The 18,628-nt window shown below is 45.3% G+C and overlaps 1 protein-coding gene across 2 annotated transcripts in view; it reads left to right on the plus strand.

The window, feature by feature from the left end:
• Positions 1–1,757: 1,757 nt before the first annotated feature.
• Positions 1,758–18,628, plus strand: part of FZD3 (frizzled class receptor 3) — a 99,647-nt gene continuing 82,776 nt past the window's right edge. Inside the window, exons 1-2 of one of the 2 annotated variants that reach the window (XM_077812341.1) lie at positions 1,758–1,843; positions 7,099–7,634. In XM_077812341.1, the coding sequence (XP_077668467.1) occupies positions 7,446–7,634 (189 nt within the window). In that variant the 5' untranslated portion in view covers positions 1,758–1,843; positions 7,099–7,445. The other variant, XM_077812342.1, reaches the window with a different exon arrangement.

The following is an 18,628-nucleotide window of genomic DNA, read 5'->3' on the forward strand; positions in this document are numbered from 1 at the left end:
GCATTGATCGTCTCCGCGCTTCCCAGTGGAAATGATCCCCCCCAGGGCACCCATGACATCAGTCCCTTCCACAGCTCTTACCTGTGACCCACAGCTTTAATGCCCCCAATCAGGGTACACTGATCTCTCCTGAGCCTCCACGGCAGTGATACCCACCCCCCACAGTGCTCCCTGCACTCTGGGGCTTTGATACCTCCTGGACTCCCTGCACCCTGTGGCATTAATAGCCCTGCGGCCCTCTTCCCTCTCCCATGAATGACCTGTGGCAATGAAACTCTCCCCTTGCCACCTGTGCTCTGCAGCATCAGTAGTCCTGCATACAGCCCCACAGAGTCGATACTCCCTACGCACTGCAGTATCTATATCCCCTTTGCTTCCCACAGCATTGATAGCCTCTAGTGCCGCCCTCGGCATCAATTCCTCCCAAGTCTCCTGCTGTGACATCGATACCCCAGTGCCCCACACACCCCATGAAACCAATACTCCCTATTATTCCTGCAGTGTCAATACCCCTCAGTACCCCTGGTACTCTATATCACTGATTCCCCCTGTGCCCTTCACAGTCTCTAAGTCTCACGGCTCCCCCATGCCTTGGGGCATCTATAACCTCCACCACAGCCCCATGGCACTGATCCTCGGCCAGGGCCCATCTTGGGCCTTGAAGCCCTGAAAGCCCTGTAAGCCCTGTGCTCTTCATGGCATCAAAACCATCAGCTCTCCTGCATTCTGCCAGCCTCCAGTGCCCCCTGGGCTTTATGGCATCAATTCCCTCCAGTGCTCCCCGTTTCACGCTGCAGCACTGATATCCCCCACGCACCCACAGCATTGCCCATTCCCAGTGCTCCCCGGACCCTGACATCCCCCAGGACCCTGCACTGTACATTTCCAGTTCTCCCCCTGCACCCCGTGGAACTGATGTGCCCCACGGCAGCCTGCGACGCTAGTATCCCCCAATGGCCCCTGTGGTTCTCTACATTCCCGGTGCTCCCCCTGCACCTAATATCCCCCTGCGGCACTGATATCCCCCGATACCACCCCCCCCCAAGTATTACCTATACCTAGGGCCCCCCTCTGCCCTGTGGTACCACTATCCCCCAGTGCCCTCCATCCCTTGTGCCCCCATGTCCGGCATCGTGAAGAATCCCCAGGGTCCCCTGCACCCCGCAGCATTTATACCCCTGGTGCGCCCCCTGCCCTGTGATAGCCCCCCGCCCCCCCCAGCTGGTAATCCAAGTGCTGCCCTATGCTCCTCAGAAACCCCCCCGCGTCTCGGGAATCGATACCCCAGTGCCCGTGAGCAGCCGATAAACCCTGACCGCCATGGAGGCGATACCCCGAGCGCCCCCCCCCCCGGGATATCGATGCCCCCTGGCGGGGACACGCCCCGCCCCCGCGCTCTCACCTGGCCTCCTGTGCTCCGGAGCCGCGCCCCGCGCCGCGGCCCGGTCTCCTCTTCTCCCGGCAAGTTTATTCCGTTTGCCATGGAAACAGCTTCGAGCGCCCTGGGAGAAGCAGCCAATCAGGGCCGGGGCCGCGGGGCGCCGGCTCTTCTACCTAGCAACGAGCCGGCTGCTTCTGATTCGCCGCTCTCCGGGGCGGTCCGACGGGGCGGGGCAGGGAGTGACGGAGCGAGAGGCGGAGGCGGGGCCCGCGTTCTATGCGGGGCGGGGCTGGCAGGAGGCCGCCGTGGGGGGCGGGGGAGGGGCTGCTGGCGTTGGCGCTGCCGCGGGGGTCTGGGGGGCGGGGCGGGGCGCGGCCGTTACCGTCTTCACCTCCTCGCGCTGCGCCGCCTCCCGCTCTGGGGGCGAAGCGAGGCCGGAGAGGCAGCAGGGCGGGTGCTGGGGTAAGTGCGGTAGTACTGGGCCTCGGCGTGGGGAGCGGGCGACTCTCTCTCTTCCCGCTGGAGCTGCCGCCTCGGGGTGGAGGGGATCCGCCGAGGTCAGAGCCCACAAACTACCCCCGTGCAGGAGAGGACCGGGGCAGGGGGGAGGGACAGCACCCCAGTGTAGGAGGGCGCTGGCAGGGGGGAAGGCCCCAGTGCAGGAGAGGGCTGAGCTGGGAGATGGCCGAGTCAGAAGCTTCCCCATCCCCAAAATCCCGGGGGAGTGAAAGAAAAGAAGAGGGCGAACCCCTCTTTCTGCAGGCTGCCTGTGTGTGAAGGAGCGGTTCCCCCCCACTCCCCACCTGGACCTGCAATGGAGGGTGGGGGGAATATTGTGTGGTTCCCCCCCCAATCTGTGTTTGAAGTGGGGTGTGTGGGGAAAATATAGTTTGGTTCCCCCCTTCCTTCCCCTCTTTCTGTCTGCTACGAGAATTGGGGGGAAGAATTGGGGGGGGGGTTCTCCTCCCTCCTGCTGTCTATAACTACAGTGGGGAAAGCTGCGTGGTGTGCGTCTCCCCAGTGTAATTGAAATGGGGGCAGATGTGGTGTGGTTTCCCCCTTAATCTGTAACAGAAACGGAGTGGGAGAGAACTGCAGTGTGGTTTCTCTGCCCCTGACTGTAATTGAAGTGGAATGTGGGGAGTGTCCCCTGCCCCATTTCCCCTGTATCTGGAATGGGGGGGGGGGTTTGAAGTTGCTGTCTCGTTCCCCAACATCTATGCTTGAAGTAGCGTGTGTGTCTGTGTCTGTCGGGGGAATACAGTTTAAGTCCTGGATCAGAGTGGAGTGAGGAGTACTTAGTGTTTCTGTGTTAAGTCAGGACAAGACCTAATGTAGCTTTGCAGACTGCAGGGTTCTTAACTTCCTCTGAAGCATCTGGTGCTGGCTGCTGCTGGAGGTGGGATACTGGACTACAAAGAGCTTGAGTCTGATCCAATATGACAATTCCTAAAGTACTCTTGTCTTGGGCTTTGTCATTTGCATTGTCCATGCCTAGACTGAAACAGGGTCACTAATGTAGTTAGGGCAGGGGTGGGCAAACTTTTTGGGCCGAGGGCCACATCTGGGTGGGGAAATTGTATGCAGGGCTGGGGCAGGGGGTTGGGGTGCGGGAGGGAGTGCGGTGTGTGGGAGGGGATGTGGTGTGCAGGAACGGGCTGAGGGCAAGGGATTGGGGCAGAAGAGGGTTGCAGGGTGTTTGAGGGGGCTCAGGGAAGGAGGTTGCGGTGCAGGAGGGGTGTGGAGTGAAGGGCAGGGGTGCAGGAGGGGTGTGGAGTGCAACAGGGGGCTTAGGTTTGGGGGGTGGGGTGCAGGAGGGGTTTGGGCTCCGGCCCAGGGCTACTTACTAAAGTGGCTCTGGGGGGGCAGTGGCATGGACAGGGGCCAGGGCAGGCTCCCTGCCTGCCTGCCCTGGCCTCATGCTGCTCCATGAAGCAGCAGGCACCGCATCCTAGCACGGCCTCTGGGGGGTGGGGGTGTCACAGGGCTCTGTGTGCTGCCGTTGCCATACCTCCAGGTAGCTCCCGCAAAGCTCCCATTGGCCATGGGTCCCCGTTCCCGGCCAATGGGGAGCTGTGGCAGGCAGTGCCTGGAGGTGAGGGCAACACATGGAGCCCTCGGCCCTCCCCCTCGCCCGGCTGCAGAGATGTGGTGCGGGCCGCTTCTAAGAGTGGCGTGGGGCCTGCGGCACCATGGGGGGCAATCCTGCGGGCCGGATCCAAAGTTCTGACAGGCCATAGTTTGCCCACCCCTGAGCTAGGGTTTGATCCATTAATAGTTTGTGAAGATTAGAAACGAGGGCTCAGGTTGCCATCTGAAACTGACTGGGAGCTAGTGAAGGCTCTTGAGCAAGGCCTGTTGTGCTCATGGTGACCTGGACCATGGAGGTGGGTAACAGCATTTTGTACCAGCTGACACCTCCACCTCAATAACATAATGGTCTTGAAGTGACAAATGCATGGATTACTCGGTCTAGGCTCTTGTCCAGGAGAAAGAGGTGAAATTGCCAAGCAAGTTGGAGGTGAAAAGGCATGTTTATACACTGATGTTTAGGTGACCAAGTAGTGTCGGTGCGTGGATGAATACTTGGTCTTGCAAGAGTAGTGAGGTGCCACAGGACCCTGAGGTTCAATCCACTTTGACAAATGGGGCTGTACACCTTAAGTAGAAGTTGGGGATGGTGTCTGGTTAGTTCTTCAAAGCGTTTTATGTAGGGATTGTCCAGTTTGGCTGATGTACATAGCAGAGGGGCATTGCTGTACATAGCACATGATGGCATATATTACATTGGTGAACGTGCAGGTAAATGTACCGGTGATGGCGTGGCTGATCTGGTTAGGTCCTGTGATGGTGTCGCTGGTGTAGATATGTGGGCAGAGTTGGCTTTGTGGTCCATGATTCTGCTACTTAAACTGTGGGAGTGTAAAAGGCTCTTTAGGCTTCCTTTACTGTGATGGTGTAGTTCTGTTAGAATTGTTGGTGGACAGATATGGCATATTTCTTGTGGAAATCTATTGAAATTCAGAGTCTTTACCTGTGTACTTCATCTGCTCTAGTTAATCTTCAAAACATGGTATTCATTTCAGTCAGTGTGGGAGGAATGGGCAGCGTGGGGACAAGGTCAGTTATTTTAAAATTATATTTTTATGATTACCATCTTGTCTTTTTTCCTATTTGTATTTTCATGGCTTCAATGGCCACAATCTCAAACAGCTAGAGGTAAAACTACTGCCTTATTCCATCTTAAAGCTTGAAATACATACATTTACTTGATATTTATTTTTTCTCACTTACAAAATGAGCATATTGGAAGCTTTTAAGTGCATGTACACAAATCCATGGCTTTAAATTTAACTATATTCATATAATGTCAATCAAATATCTCCACATCCACAGCACTCACCCACTTTCTAATACCTTTAGGTGAAAGAATAAGGGACTTAACCTTTTGCCTTTCTAATGTATAGAATGCTCTTACAGTCCACCACACCCAAATTAATGTAAACCCCCTCTTGGTTGCAAACCTGTTATGTTTGTCAGTTCTTTGATTCTTCTCTGAAATATTAACGTGACACTTGAGGTTCTCTTGGAAGTCTTGTTTGTACCAACAGTTATCTGGGTGGTGGCCTACATTGAATCTTTTGCAAATAGCAATTTGGTTAGAGGCTTGAGTTCTGTGCTTTAGGTTTCCATTTCTAATATTTTTTAGAATAAAGTGGTAGTGAGAACAGGGGCCATCTAGACCTGTCTTGTAGCTCTCCTACTTCATTTTTTTTCCACTTTGGCCCTCATTCTCAAGGCTCAAACCTTTGATGGAGGAGGATTGGCATACTGGATCAGACTTTCCATTTCTGACACTTTTACATCGTGAAGGGAGAGAAATAGCCCCAGGGAATGACAGCTGCATAAAGGGGTTCCCCAGCCAGCGTAAAACTGTCTGAAAACCATACACTCTTTCTTTCACAGCTCTCAGCCTCAGGATATTTTGGGGACAGGGATGGGTGGAGTATGTTGTGCTCTGACTTATTATCAGCTGTTGCAATGGTTTCTAGAGGGTCAGCAACTTGGTGCACTCAAAGCAAAAAGGAGGTGTGGAAGGACCTGGGGACCATTGCAGAGCAGGGCCTGATTGGGAGAGGCCTGAGCAATCTGGGTAGCCTGGAGTATATAGGAGCTAGCTCCTCTATGCTGAGGTACTTCTTGAACCAAGGAAGCAGCACTGGAAGAACCCTTTAAAGTGCTGATACTTGAAGGCAGAAGCTTTTGATTTTCTGCTCATGCCTCCCTAGTCAAACACACTAGTCCCACTCACATATATCACTGTATCTTCTTTCCTGCTCCCATACTTTGTTGGAGGTGGGGTAGGGTGAGTGGGGGCTATAGGATTTTCAAGAGACTAGTTAGGATGTGGTGACTGTGTAAGAGAATGAAGTCATGTTGGGAGGCCTTGGCTGGGGGGAATCCATTGCTTCTGTGCCTAGGCATCAGTGCTTGCAGTAGTTCCCTGATGCTGCTGCCTTGGTTCCCAGGCCTATTGAGGTAGCAGCATTATGGTATCATTTGATATGCTTCAGAGTAGCAGCCGTGTTAGGCTGTATTCACAAAAAGAAAAGGAGTACTTGTGGCACCTTAGAGACTAACAAATTTGTTAGTCTCTAAGGTGACACAACTACTCCTTTTATTTGATATGCTGATGCCTCAGAGCAGAGGCTCTTGCCTAGTCTGATGCTGCCTAATGTGCTGGTTAGCAGAGGCAATGGTGCTAAGGGAGCTGTTCAAGTGTCAATACTCCTCTACTTTCTCATTTACTTGTTCTCTTCTAAAGCTCCTGTCCTCCAGGACCCTTTCATTACGTCTGCTTTTTTTTATATTCCAGCTCATCTGCCCAGCCTGCCTAAAGGTTTACCAAGAGAATAGGCAGATGTCTCAGAGGCAGGCCAGTATAATCTGAAAACAAAAGTAGATGATTTGAGCAATCCTGCAACAGCTAATTTTGGCATAATTCAATTAGAATTATTCCTTATTCAAGATATTTTTTTTCAAAATTTGCCTTTTTGAGATTTATCACTGTATTTGTGTGTGAATTGTTTAGAGAAACAAAAAAGCAAAACTTCAAAATAAAAAACTTTAAACATTCAATCTGAACATTTGTAAATATTCCACTAAAAATAATTGCATAGAAAACTCAGTTGTAATTCTTCAAACGGCAGTTCCAAATTCGGAGGCTAAGTTCAATTGCAGGTGGAAGCTCCGTCTCTGTAAGCAACAGTAGCAAGGCCAATGGAGATATTCTTCCATAGACCTAGCTGCAGCTATGCTGGAGGTTAGGTTAGCATAGCTGCGTTCTCAGGGGTGTGGATTTTTCACATGCCTGTATGCTGTAGCTATGTAGATGCAAGTTTTTAAGTATAGACCAGGCCTTAATGTCTCTTTGATGGAAATATTTAGGATTCATCACATAGAAGCACTGGCACTTCCATTTCCCTCCTTCCCTATAGGAAGAACAAGCTATTTTTGGAGCACCTAGCCCTTTCTGTCTCAGAGAGAGACTGAAAAATCAGAACTGAAAATTGATTCTGAGTCTCTTGATTTAATCACTTGGCTTCAACACTTACAAATTACCTTAAATATTTATTGTGCTAATATTGTTCTATATTAACTATATTTTTAATTTTGAAGTTAACTATAGTGGTTTTACTGTTTTTGTTTTGTTTTAGGCTGTTATAGAACATATGTTAAAAGAAGAACATAGCTCAGCTACTGTTTTAACAGGATGGGTTCTATCGTGTGGGAATGTGGTTAATCAACTTGACACGTTAACCTAATACAACCTATATAATGTGAAAAGAAAAGACAAGATGTCCCATCTGTCTCGAGTGTTCTGTCGGACTGAGTGAATAAGACTCTATCAGCACAAATAGTATTTCAGTTTTTGAAGACTCTTAACAAACAAGCAGCAAAAATACTGGCATTAAAGCCAAACCTTCGGTACATGTATATCTGAACGTGTGCATTGGATAATCTGACAGGCCTCCGTGACTGGCTCATATTCACATGTGGAAGGATGGCTACTAGCTTGATGTTCTGCTCTCTTTTGTTCTTGGATGTTTTGGTGGGGCATACAAGTGGACACAGTTTATTTTCTTGTGAGCCAATCATCTTAAGGATGTGCCAAGACCTGCCTTACAATACCACCTTTATGCCTAATCTTCTGAATCATTATGACCAGCAAACTGCAGCATTAGCAATGGAGGTAAGAATTAATCTGCTTTCTTTCAAAAGTATGTATTTGATAGGCCTTTAATTGACCACGAGATTATTTTTGGCTATTGGGAATTAAGGAGAAGGATGGTTATATAAAGGATATTTATTACAAAGTTTCAGTATTTTGCCTGTTGTCTTATTGTTTGAAAAGTGTAAAGCGCCTAGATGCCATTTGCCTTACAAATCATTCCATAAAATATACTCTTAAGAATTACTACAAATATGTAACCACATTGTGTGTGTGTATATATTATAATATATAAAATGAACAATAAGTACAGCTGTTTACGTTCAAAAGTATTCAAGGGTTCCAGCTTTAAATATTTTTGGCTGATGGAGAATGCATATTTGGAATAATATGTCAGCAAAAGTTAGTTTAAAGCACTTTTCAATAAACTAATTTATACAGTAATGCTAAACAATCAATGGAGGACTTAGTTATAAAACTATATCCTTCTGATGTTTTGTGGTTGGATGGAAGAATATTTTTGCCTCCTCAGTTATTACAGATTGTGTTGTCTTGGTGTCCCACTAGTCTGATAGAAAAATATATGTATGTGCTTTCCCAGGTTACAAGAATATCGGTTGGCGAACCATTCCTTTAAGCTGCTTCTATTCAGGCAGGTGAATTGGTGAACTTAAACTTTCTTTGTTGTTGTAATGGTACCTTACTACTCTTTTTATATATAGAATAAATCCAGATAAGACTAGTTCAGTTATCTGCCTTGATTTCCGTTTCCCCACTACCACATTTTGTAGGACTACAGTACATCATCCACTTTATTCATTTATAGTATAATAATAATTCCCACTAATATATCTGATCTGTTCTTGAATATCTCTTGTGATGGTCCTTCAGTCACCTACTTGGGAGTCTTTTCTACTGGCCTCTTGTTTGTATACGAAGAATCTTTGTCCTTCCATTTACAGTGTCTGAGTAATTCCTTTTTGTAGAGCTTGGCTGTGATTTGACTAAAGCCAGTGGGCGTTTGACTGCTCAGCAGCTCTCAAGATTTGGCTTTCCAATGCAACTGTGAAGGAGTTGCGCACACCAGGGGTTCTCAACCCTTTTCTTTCTGAGACCCCCTCAACATGCTATTAAAAACTGCAGGGCCCGGTGGCAGGGGGAACTTGGGGCTCTGGGCCAGGGGTGGGACCCTTGGGCACAGGTGTAGTTTGATTTCTATTTTGGGCGAGAGGAGGCCAAGGGCCGGCAGGGCTCAGGCTAGCTCTGCACAGCAGGGTCCAGAAAGGGAGTGCTGCACCTCCCCCCCCGACTCACCTCAGCAGGCCACCGACCTGTTTGGGTCCGTGTGCTGGTAGCTGCTTCCTGAGGGCTCTCCAGGTCCCTGCCTGGGCAGCTCTGACCGGCTGCGTGAGCAGTCAAAGGGGTCTGGGAGCTGAGGAGCAGCCGCAACCCTGGGCACCAGCAGCAGATGGGGGAATGCCATAGCTGCCCACTCCATGGCACTGCCTGGCTTTGGCTTCCCACCTAGGATCTGGCCAGAGGGTGGGGCCTGAAGTGGGCTGAGAAAGAAGAGGAGGTGTGTGTGTTGGTGGGAGGGAGGGTGTGGAGCTGCCCACAGGACGGTCCTACTCTGGGGAAGGCACTGCAGTTTTGGGGGGCAACACCCTCATGCCCCCTCAACTCTGCTCGTGGGCTCAGGGCTTCTGCCCAAGTTGGGGCTTCAGCCCTGCTGTTCGCAGCTTCGGGTGGGAGAGGGAGGAGGAGCTCGGGTCTGGGTTTCATTTCCCTGCTGCTCCGACTTGAGGGGGGAGCGGGGAGCTGGGGGCTTCAGCCCCATGAGTGAGGGGCGCCAGGGCTTGGGGTTTCAGTTGTGGGGTCCCACAGACCCCCAGTTGAGAGAACCACTGGCGCACATGATCATGTGTCTTCTTCCTATATCCTAGAAATATAGTTTCCAAGTCACTGTATAGTTTTTGTTCCCTTTCTTTTCATATCTCTAGCTCTCCTATGTCCTTTCTAAATGGTGGGATCATGAGTTCTGTGTGTGATGGACACTGGTAATGTTAATGCTTTAATCTATAATATGGAATTTTATTCCATATTTTGCCTCTATAAATGTACAGTGTATAGCTAGTGCACTTTAATGACTGTAGGTGGGCACTGTGAATAAGGGTTTGTCCCTTATGCATTCTCCCCATTTCTCCCATGAGATAGTGACAATCTGGTATTGATGTTATGCCCAGTTACCAGCTGTTCAAACAACAAACTATATTGATCCTGACTAAGATTAGGCTACTGTTTTGTCTTCATAGCTGGTGATCTGTTAAGGAAATACGTTTTTAGTAACATGGGTTTTCTTAAAGAAATCCTGTTTGGCAGTGAGTTGAGATGTTGATGACATAAGACAAGACAGTTGCACGTATCGTACAGCATAATACTTGATACAGAATAATAAAGAGGGTTGAGAGGTGTTCGAAATGAGATAATTACCAGTTGCCCACCTTGGCTCAATGTGATAGCCTTGCAAATGAAAATAGGTTGAATAAAATAGCATTTTCATTTCCAAAATGTTTTTAAAATTTATATTATGTACTGCAAGACAAATACAATAAAGAAGAAAAAACTCCTCCAACAACATACTCGGAAAGTGATAATACCAACTCAAATCTCTATTGTAGAGTAAAAATAGTGAACGTTAAGCTGAATGCAGCTTTTCCATCATTCTGCTCCACAAAACTACCAGTACCAACTTCTTACCTTCTGATCAAATTCTGAGCCAATAAGGAGTTTCAGTCTTTGAGGTCAAAATCTTACCTAAGGCTTGAGAATATTTTAGGTCGGTCTTACTCTTTTTGTGAAGTTGTAGATGAGGATCTGGCTTGGGTGGTTTAGTCATCCAGACAATTTGAAATGGAGTATACGTTATTTACCTAATTAAACAGGGTACTTAGCTTGTGTGGCATTAGGCAGGAAACAAAACTGAGTCTCTGAGGGAGAGATCCTCTTTCTCTTGAAGAGGAAAAAATCCCTACTTAGACAGTTGTTGTTCCAACAGATTCCTTTTAGAAATTGTGTACAAAAGGGTTCTATCTGGTACATAGGGCCAAGTTCTGCTCTGTTACACAGTGAAACTCCAGAGTGACTCCACAGAAATCAGTGGAGTTATATTAGGACAAATGGAGAGTAAATAAGAGCAGAATTTACTTGTCTGAAATCTTTTAAAAATTATTTTCAGATTTAGGCTCATTAGAAAAACTTGCTTTTATAAACTGGCCAGAGTAGAGACTTTCACAAAGAGTTTAGACCAAGGATTTCCTCCTTTTGGTTTAGCTAAAGAGTTTTTATTTCAGATCCAGCAAACTGACTTCAGCCAGAGGAAGCTGAACAGTCTTAACTTGAACACTGTCTACATTTGAAAAACTGCACTAATCTATCAACATCAGCGCAGTTACAGTGATGTAAATTTCTTTTAGCCGTTTTCTGTCACAAGTTACAGGGATTAATTTAAAAGTTGAAACAGTTAAGCGAAATCAGTTTGTGTGAACTCTTGTATTAATTTTGAAGTGCAAGCTAAACTGATATAGGCAGCTTAAACTTATATAAGTGTTGTACACAAGTTATACTGGTTTTAACTAAATAGGTATAAAATCGCACCTTTAATTGGTATAACTTTATGGGGAGACCAGACCTTATGCAAGCAGGGCTTTGGAGTTTCTGGTGATAAATACAGCCTTCTGGTAGGGCTAAAGCAGTCTCTCGGAGCCTCCTTGCTCCATTACCTCTTTGTACTTGGAAGCAGATACAAGAAAACACTTCATCCTTCACTTTGAGCCTCCTAAGCTGATTTCCCTTCCTGTTCATATAGCAGCTTTTGAGCCCAGGTGGGAATTCTGTCTTCTGACCCAGCAGACTGAACACCATCCTCAGGGTGGGACAGCCACCTGTCTGGTTCCCTTTTGAAGGGAGTTAACTCATTCCCTGTCTGTTCTGCTGTGATGCATGTATAGCTAATCCGTGCTCTCATCCAATTAAAAAAAAATTGTCCATTTAAGTAGTGATCTTATTGAAAGCACACTATGCCTCTGTTCCATGATCCACACTGGTTACCACAGTGGCAGCCACATGGAGCAAAGTGAAAAAGTGGGTCAGTCTCCCATTCTGGGCTCTTCTGTGGAACACCAACGTAGTACTCTTTCTTGCCTAGTAGACTTAGTCTGTAGAATAGTAGGAGTTGTTGGTTTTATTTATTCCCTATGTTGACCTAGCCTAAATTTTAACATCTGCACGTAGCAAGAAGGAATTACTTGCTTTTTTGTATTTAGCCTTAAATAGACATTACAGGAATGATATTCTAGTAAAAACATGAGGACATTCCAATATTTGAATTAATAGTTTTCAACCAAATAAGAGTATCTGCAGCAGATATTTATAGACCTCTCCTTTCTTGAAAACTTCTTCACCTCTTTCTGATTTTGCGGCTTTGTTGTTCAGTGTTCTGCAGTGCTGTAACTGACCTTATGTACAGTGGAGTTGCATCTGATGCGGGGGTTAGGTTCTAAAGTCTGCACATAAGGCAAAAATCGCATATTGTCAAAATTATCCTTGAAAATCCCTTAAATCGCCCATAAAGTACAGTATACTGTATATGGTTTTGTGTATACAACCCTGTACAGTAATATGTATAATGTATACAGTAATGTACAGTATATAAAGAGTACATATGCAAAATGTAATTTTACAGTACTGTATTTTTAATTACAGGGGGTATTTACGGAGGGTTGTCAGGGCTTGATGTCGATCCAGGAGACAGGGGATGGAGAGCAAGTCGTAGATCAAGTGGTTGGCTCTGGTTCAGCTCAAAGTTGATTGCATAGGCTCATCTGCTGCTGGTTGTCTTTCCTTGAAAAACATGGTGATTGGCAACTGTCGTTGTCTCTTGAGCTGCTCAAACATTTCTTGATACGGTTTTAAATCATCCGTAATACTAAGTGTGACTTTGAGGCTTCATTCCATAGAGGGATCATATTCAGAAATTAAATAATCTAAGTGTTTTGCTGCTTGGAACGCTTCAGCAAATTTATGAAGATTCTAACTTGTTGGCTTTTCCTGTTCGTCGTCGTCAACTGTAGACTATTTTATCAGTTCCTCTAAATCTTTGTTAGTCAATGTTTTTCTCTGTGGCTCTCAATTAATTCTTCAATTTCTTCCTCAAGGACGTCGACGAAGCCATCGCCACCCACTTGCCTGGCCTCCTGAAAAATGCGTTTCACTCCTTTGTCAATTGTCGGGAAACCCTTAAAATCACTCACACATTTTCCAGAGGTTTCGCCAACATGCATTGACTGTTTCAGGCTTGATTGCATCACTTTTATATTAAACAGGCAATGGATGCAATCGGCAATGTTGAAGGACTTCCAACACTCCATCACATTAAAATTGGGATCAGCATCCATAGTGCTACATATCCGTGAGAACGTAAGCCTTGTGTACGTGGCCTTGAAACAGTGAATCATGCCTTGGTTGAGAGGTTGGCGGTGGTATTGGGGGGGAGAAAGACAACTTCAACGTCGTTATGCACAACCAGAGTGCTGAAGGGTGGCCAGGAGCATTGTCTACCATCAGCAACACTTTAAAGTCAAGTCCTTTCTCTTCGAGGTACCACTTGACCTCTGGAATGAAACACTTGTGGAACCAATCCAGATATAATGCTGCCGTCACCCAGCCTTTTTATTTGATTGCCAGAACACAGGCAGGAGATTTTTGTTCTTGCCTTTTAGGGCATGGCGATTTGCAGCCCTGTAGAGCAAGCCTGGCTTTATTAAATGCTCAGCCGCATTGCCACAAAACAACACAGTCACACGGTCTTTAGCTGCTTTGAAACCAGGGGCTTGTCTTTCTGATTTCGAAGTGTAAGTGCGGTTGGGCATCTTTTTCCAGAAGAGCCCAGTCTCGTCAGCATTAAAAACTTGTTCCGGAAGATAGCCCTTTTCTCCTATGATTTTCTTTAACTGTTCGGGGTAGGCGTTTGCTGCCTCTTCATTGGCAGATGCAGCTTCATCAGTCGTCTGCACATTTTTGAGGTCGAAGCGGTTCCTAAAACTGTTTAAGCCAACCTTGGCTGGCTTTGAATTCCTTCTCATCAGAAGGCTGTCCCTCTTCGGCGGGAGGTTTGAACAGCGCATAGAGGCTAAGAGCCTTTTTCTCGCAGCGTGTTGCCATCGATAGGCACACGTTTACTGTTCATGTCTTCCAGCCATAAGTTTAATGCCTTTTCAGGCTTCACTAAAGTCTTATCACGCACCTGGCTCGTCACCTTAGCAGTTATTGGAGCACTTGATGCCATGGCTTGACGAATTTCTCTCTCTCGAATCTTGATGGCACGGATGCTAGATTTGTTGCAGCCATATTTACATGACACGTTGGAGACCGACATGCCGTCTCTCAATAAGTCCAACACAGCCAGTTTTTCCTCCAGCATTGGAACAGATCTCTGTTTCTTCGGTTGAGCACCAGATGAAGTAGCTGGCTTGCGTTAGGGGCCATGTTGTATGAAAAATACATACAGTATCTTTAAACACTAGAATCACACTCAGTATGGCGAGATGCTCACACTATGAGAGGCATGCAGGAACTGAGACTGACTGAGGGAACAGCAGATTCACGTCTCCCATATCATGCTCACTCTGGGGCATATGCTCATTGAGTGGAATGGTGGGCGGAATCGCCTGCCCTATTTACAGGTATCTTGTTGTTGTTGTTTTTTTTTTTTTTTTGCCGAGCATGTATAGTTGAATTCGGGTAAGTTAAATGCGCATATGATGCAACTCATCTGTATTTTTATGGAGGGCTTCTCCACAGGATCTTCTTTAACATCTCTACATCTAATCTTACTAGCATGTGAAAATCTCAGGATGCCCCAAACAAAATGAAAACTCAAATCTTGGAACCTGGCAGTCACTACAACTGCCAGATATACAATTTTTGAAACTATTATTAGTGAGACTTTGTAGGATTCTATGAATTACAAAGGGAAAGGAGAAATGTAGGCCTGGAAGGGCCCTTGAAAAGTCAACTTGTCCAGCTCCTGTGCTGCGGCAGGACCAAGTATACCTAGATCATCCCTGACAGGTGTCTGTCTAACCTTTTCAAAAACTCCCATGATCAGGATTCCACAACCACCCTTGGTAGCCTATTCCAGTGCTTAACTGTCCATAGTTAGAAAGGTTTTCCAAATGTCCAACCTAAATCTCCCTTGCTGCAGATTAAGCCCATTATTACTACTTCTCCATGTTCACTGAATGTAGGACAATTGATCGATCCTCTTTTTATAACAGCCCTTAATATGTTTGAAGACTATTGTCATGTCCCCCCATAGACTTCTTTTCTCAAGGCTTATATCATAGGTTTCTGTAACCCTTCATCAAAGGTCAGGTTTTCTAAACCTGTTATCATTTTTGTAGCTCTCCTCTGGACTCCGTTTATCCACATCTTTCTTAAAGTGTTGTGCCCAGAATTGAACACGGTACTCTAGATGAGGTCTCACTAGTGCCAAGTAGAGCAGGACAGTTATCGTCTGTGTCTTCTGTTCAATCCTCCTGTTAATATACCCAAGAATATTATCCTTTTTTGCAACTGCATCATGTTGTTGACTTGTTCAATTGGTGATCCACTATAACTCCCAGGTCCGTCTTAGGCAGTACTACCACCTAGCCAATTATTTTCCCATTTTGTACTTGTGCATTTGATATGTATATGTTTTTGCTTCCTATGTGTAATACTCTGCACGTTTTACTGAATTTCATATTGGTAACTTCAGACTAATTCTATAATTTGTCAAGGTTACTTTGACTTCTAATCCTGTCCTCCCCAAGTGCTTGCACCCTTTCCAGCTTGGTGTCATCTGCAAATTTTATAAGCACACTTTGTACTCCATTATCCAAGTAATTAATTAAAACACTATATAGTATCAGACCTAGGACAGGCCCCTGTGGGATCCCACTGGATACATCTCTTTCCCCCTGTTTGACACCAAACTATTGATGATTACTGTGTGTACAGTCTTTCAATCAGTTTTGCACAAACTGTGATGCTTCTTGGAGTACCCAGGTTTGAGGCACCTTGCTACCACCTGCCCTTAGTGTGAGGAAGCCTTGTCTGTGCCTGCCAAGAGTCAGCTCCCTGACTCCACCAGCTATAAGTATCATAGAATATCAGGGTTGGAAGGGACCTCAGGAGGTCATCTAGTCCACCCCCCTGCTCAAAGCGTGACCAATCCCCAGTTTTTGCCCCAGATCCCTAAATAGCCCCCTCAAGGATTGAACTCACAACCCTAGGTTTAGCAGGCCAATGCTCAAACCACTGAGCTACCGCCCCCCCCCCCCCATACAGGCTCCCATCTCAGCCCATACAGGCTCTGTTTCCCTCTGCAGGTAAAAAAAATAGGCACACTCCAACCCCTAAGCACTCCAATCGTCCCCCTTGGAGTGTCCAGCCCTTGTTCTACTGGACAGGCTCAGAACTTGCAGATCTGCTGCTCCTAAAGGAACAGTATGCCAGCTTAGCAGTTTCACCTCCCACATCACTTCTCTACTCAATTCATAGTGTTTAGATTTGTGTATAGTGAACATAAGTGTTTAATAAAGAACAGATTCAAGAAGAAACAAGTAAAATTAATGGGAACGATTACATATATTTCTAGATCCTGAACTTAACAAACAAGACTTCTCCAGTTTCATAAAGGATAACTTGCCCAGAGTTGTTTTTTTTGATACCAGCATTAAACGGGCAGACCAGCTGTGATCCTCTGTTCATAAGACAAGCTAGGTGGCAGATTGTCACCTAGGTGTACCTCTGTACCTGCAGATATAGTTCAACCTATCCATTGTCTTCACTTGTAAACAGGGTATCCCCTGCTGTTTGTCTTTTCCTGGGTGGAATCTCTCCTGAACAATCACTTGATTAGCATTTTGTTCAGACTGTAAATAAGCGTTCATTGTAACGTATTCAATGCTCAATATACATGTAACCAGACGAGCAAATAAATTTCTTTCAGGCAGGAGATGATTCTCCTCTTCTGATGACCAGCCTCAACTTAAACATTAAAAGAATAACTTCTCTGTGTATACTTACACATTTTGCAGTGACGATCGGTGTGACACAGGCTTTCAATGGCAACCTTACATGGCATCCTTTGACAAACTGCCATTTGCCAGTGGGCACCAAGTGGTCCCTGAGTCACATCCACCTTCTAGTAATTTCCTCTAGACTACATTTCCCTGGCTTGCTTATGAGAATATCATATGGGACTATGTCAAAAGCCTTACTAAGATTAGGGGTATATCATGTCTGCAACTTCTCCTCCTATCCACTAGGCAAGTAACGCTGCCAAAGAAGGAAGTTAGGCTGGTATGGCATGATTAATTCTTCATAAATCCATGTTAGCTATCACCTATCCTCTAATGCTTACAAATTGATTGTTTAATAATTTGTTCCAGTATCTTTGCAGGCATCAAAGTTAGGCTGACTAGTTCTTCAGGTCCAATTTGTTCCTCCTTTTAAAAGATGGGTACTGTTTGCCCTTCTCTTGTCCTGTACTAAATTGTAAACTTTTAAGCAAAAGAAAATAGAAACAGCTGTCATTTCATGGGTTAAAAATACACTGTGCTCTCCTTTTCATATACTGCATATGCTCGATGAAAATGTTAAGTTCTTCCAATGAAGTTTCCTTATTTATATGCTTTCTAACTCAAAGTATTAACTATTGTCATTTCAGTTCCATTCTTTTAGTAGCCTTTTTCTTAACCATAAAGTGAAGACAATCCATATTTTCATGATGGGTTCTGTCTCTCTCTCTATTTGCATCATCAAATCACCTTGACTCAGCAAAGGAAAATGGAAATATTACGCATAGGATGCTGAATGAAAGCTTAAGAATGGGAACTGTAATCAGATCCACCCCCTCCTTCTTTACTCTCAGGAAAGATAAAGCTTTAGGTTTCCGACTGTGCTCCCTCAATATGGCCTGTTCAAATCTGAAAGGCAGTGGGGGGAGGACTTCATTCATTCAAGGGGTTAGAAGGTCATTGGGTCCTTGAGGATCTCTTAGCTGAATTGCTTCTTTTGACTGCTGACAAATGCCAGTTATTCCAGTAAATGTCATCCCAAATCCACTGTTAAGTATTAGACCATGCTGAAAGCTGTTACATCTCTTCTCTCCCTAAATGGAGCGATGGTAGATTGAATAGAATTTTCTAAATTTGTATACATTGTGTAGTTTAGTAATTTGCAATATTAAGAAAACTAATTCTATTTGTGGGGCATTGGATTATGCACGTAACTGGCAAACACTTTTCAAAGCACATTTAAACTACTACTACTAATAAAAACCCTCTGATGTGCTGCTCTGGATTAAATCATATTAGTCACATTGAGCTGTCCAAATTGTTGTGTTGTCACTAGGAGCTGTCCAGCACTGATCAGTACTAATTATTCATGCACAAATTATAAATAAGTGTGTGCCATTTTAGGAGGGTTAATATTTTTATATATTTAAGGCTTTTGTGTGTATAAATGCAGAAAAGGTGTCTATGTACACAATCTGTAGATATCTTTTTTTTTTTTTCTCTCATTTGTAGCAGTTTCTGTAAGTGAAATTCTGGCAACGGATCCATGTTTTAAGGCAGACTTTCTAAAACTTTTCCCCAGTGTGGCTCAGACTAACATAATATATCCCAGATGATCACTGTACATGATAACATGGACCATCTCATTCGGAAAGGTATTATCTTATGGCAATTACAGCAGGTGCTCACACATAAAAGTGACTGTAGCAAAATATTTACTATAATTTAGCTATCTTTTAATACAATTCAGTACCTTAGACAAGGATAGTCAAATCCATGCAAGCATCCTTATCCATAACCCTTAGGGACCAGTGAAGATGAATGGATCACTGGTAGTTCACAGGGATCCATAAATCCTCACTGGTCTTCATCCTTATCCTTAACCAAGCTGAA

The sequence above is a fragment of the Eretmochelys imbricata genome, chromosome 3 (genome assembly GCF_965152235.1).
Source record: "Eretmochelys imbricata isolate rEreImb1 chromosome 3, rEreImb1.hap1, whole genome shotgun sequence".
NCBI lineage: Eukaryota > Metazoa > Chordata > Testudines > Cheloniidae > Eretmochelys > Eretmochelys imbricata.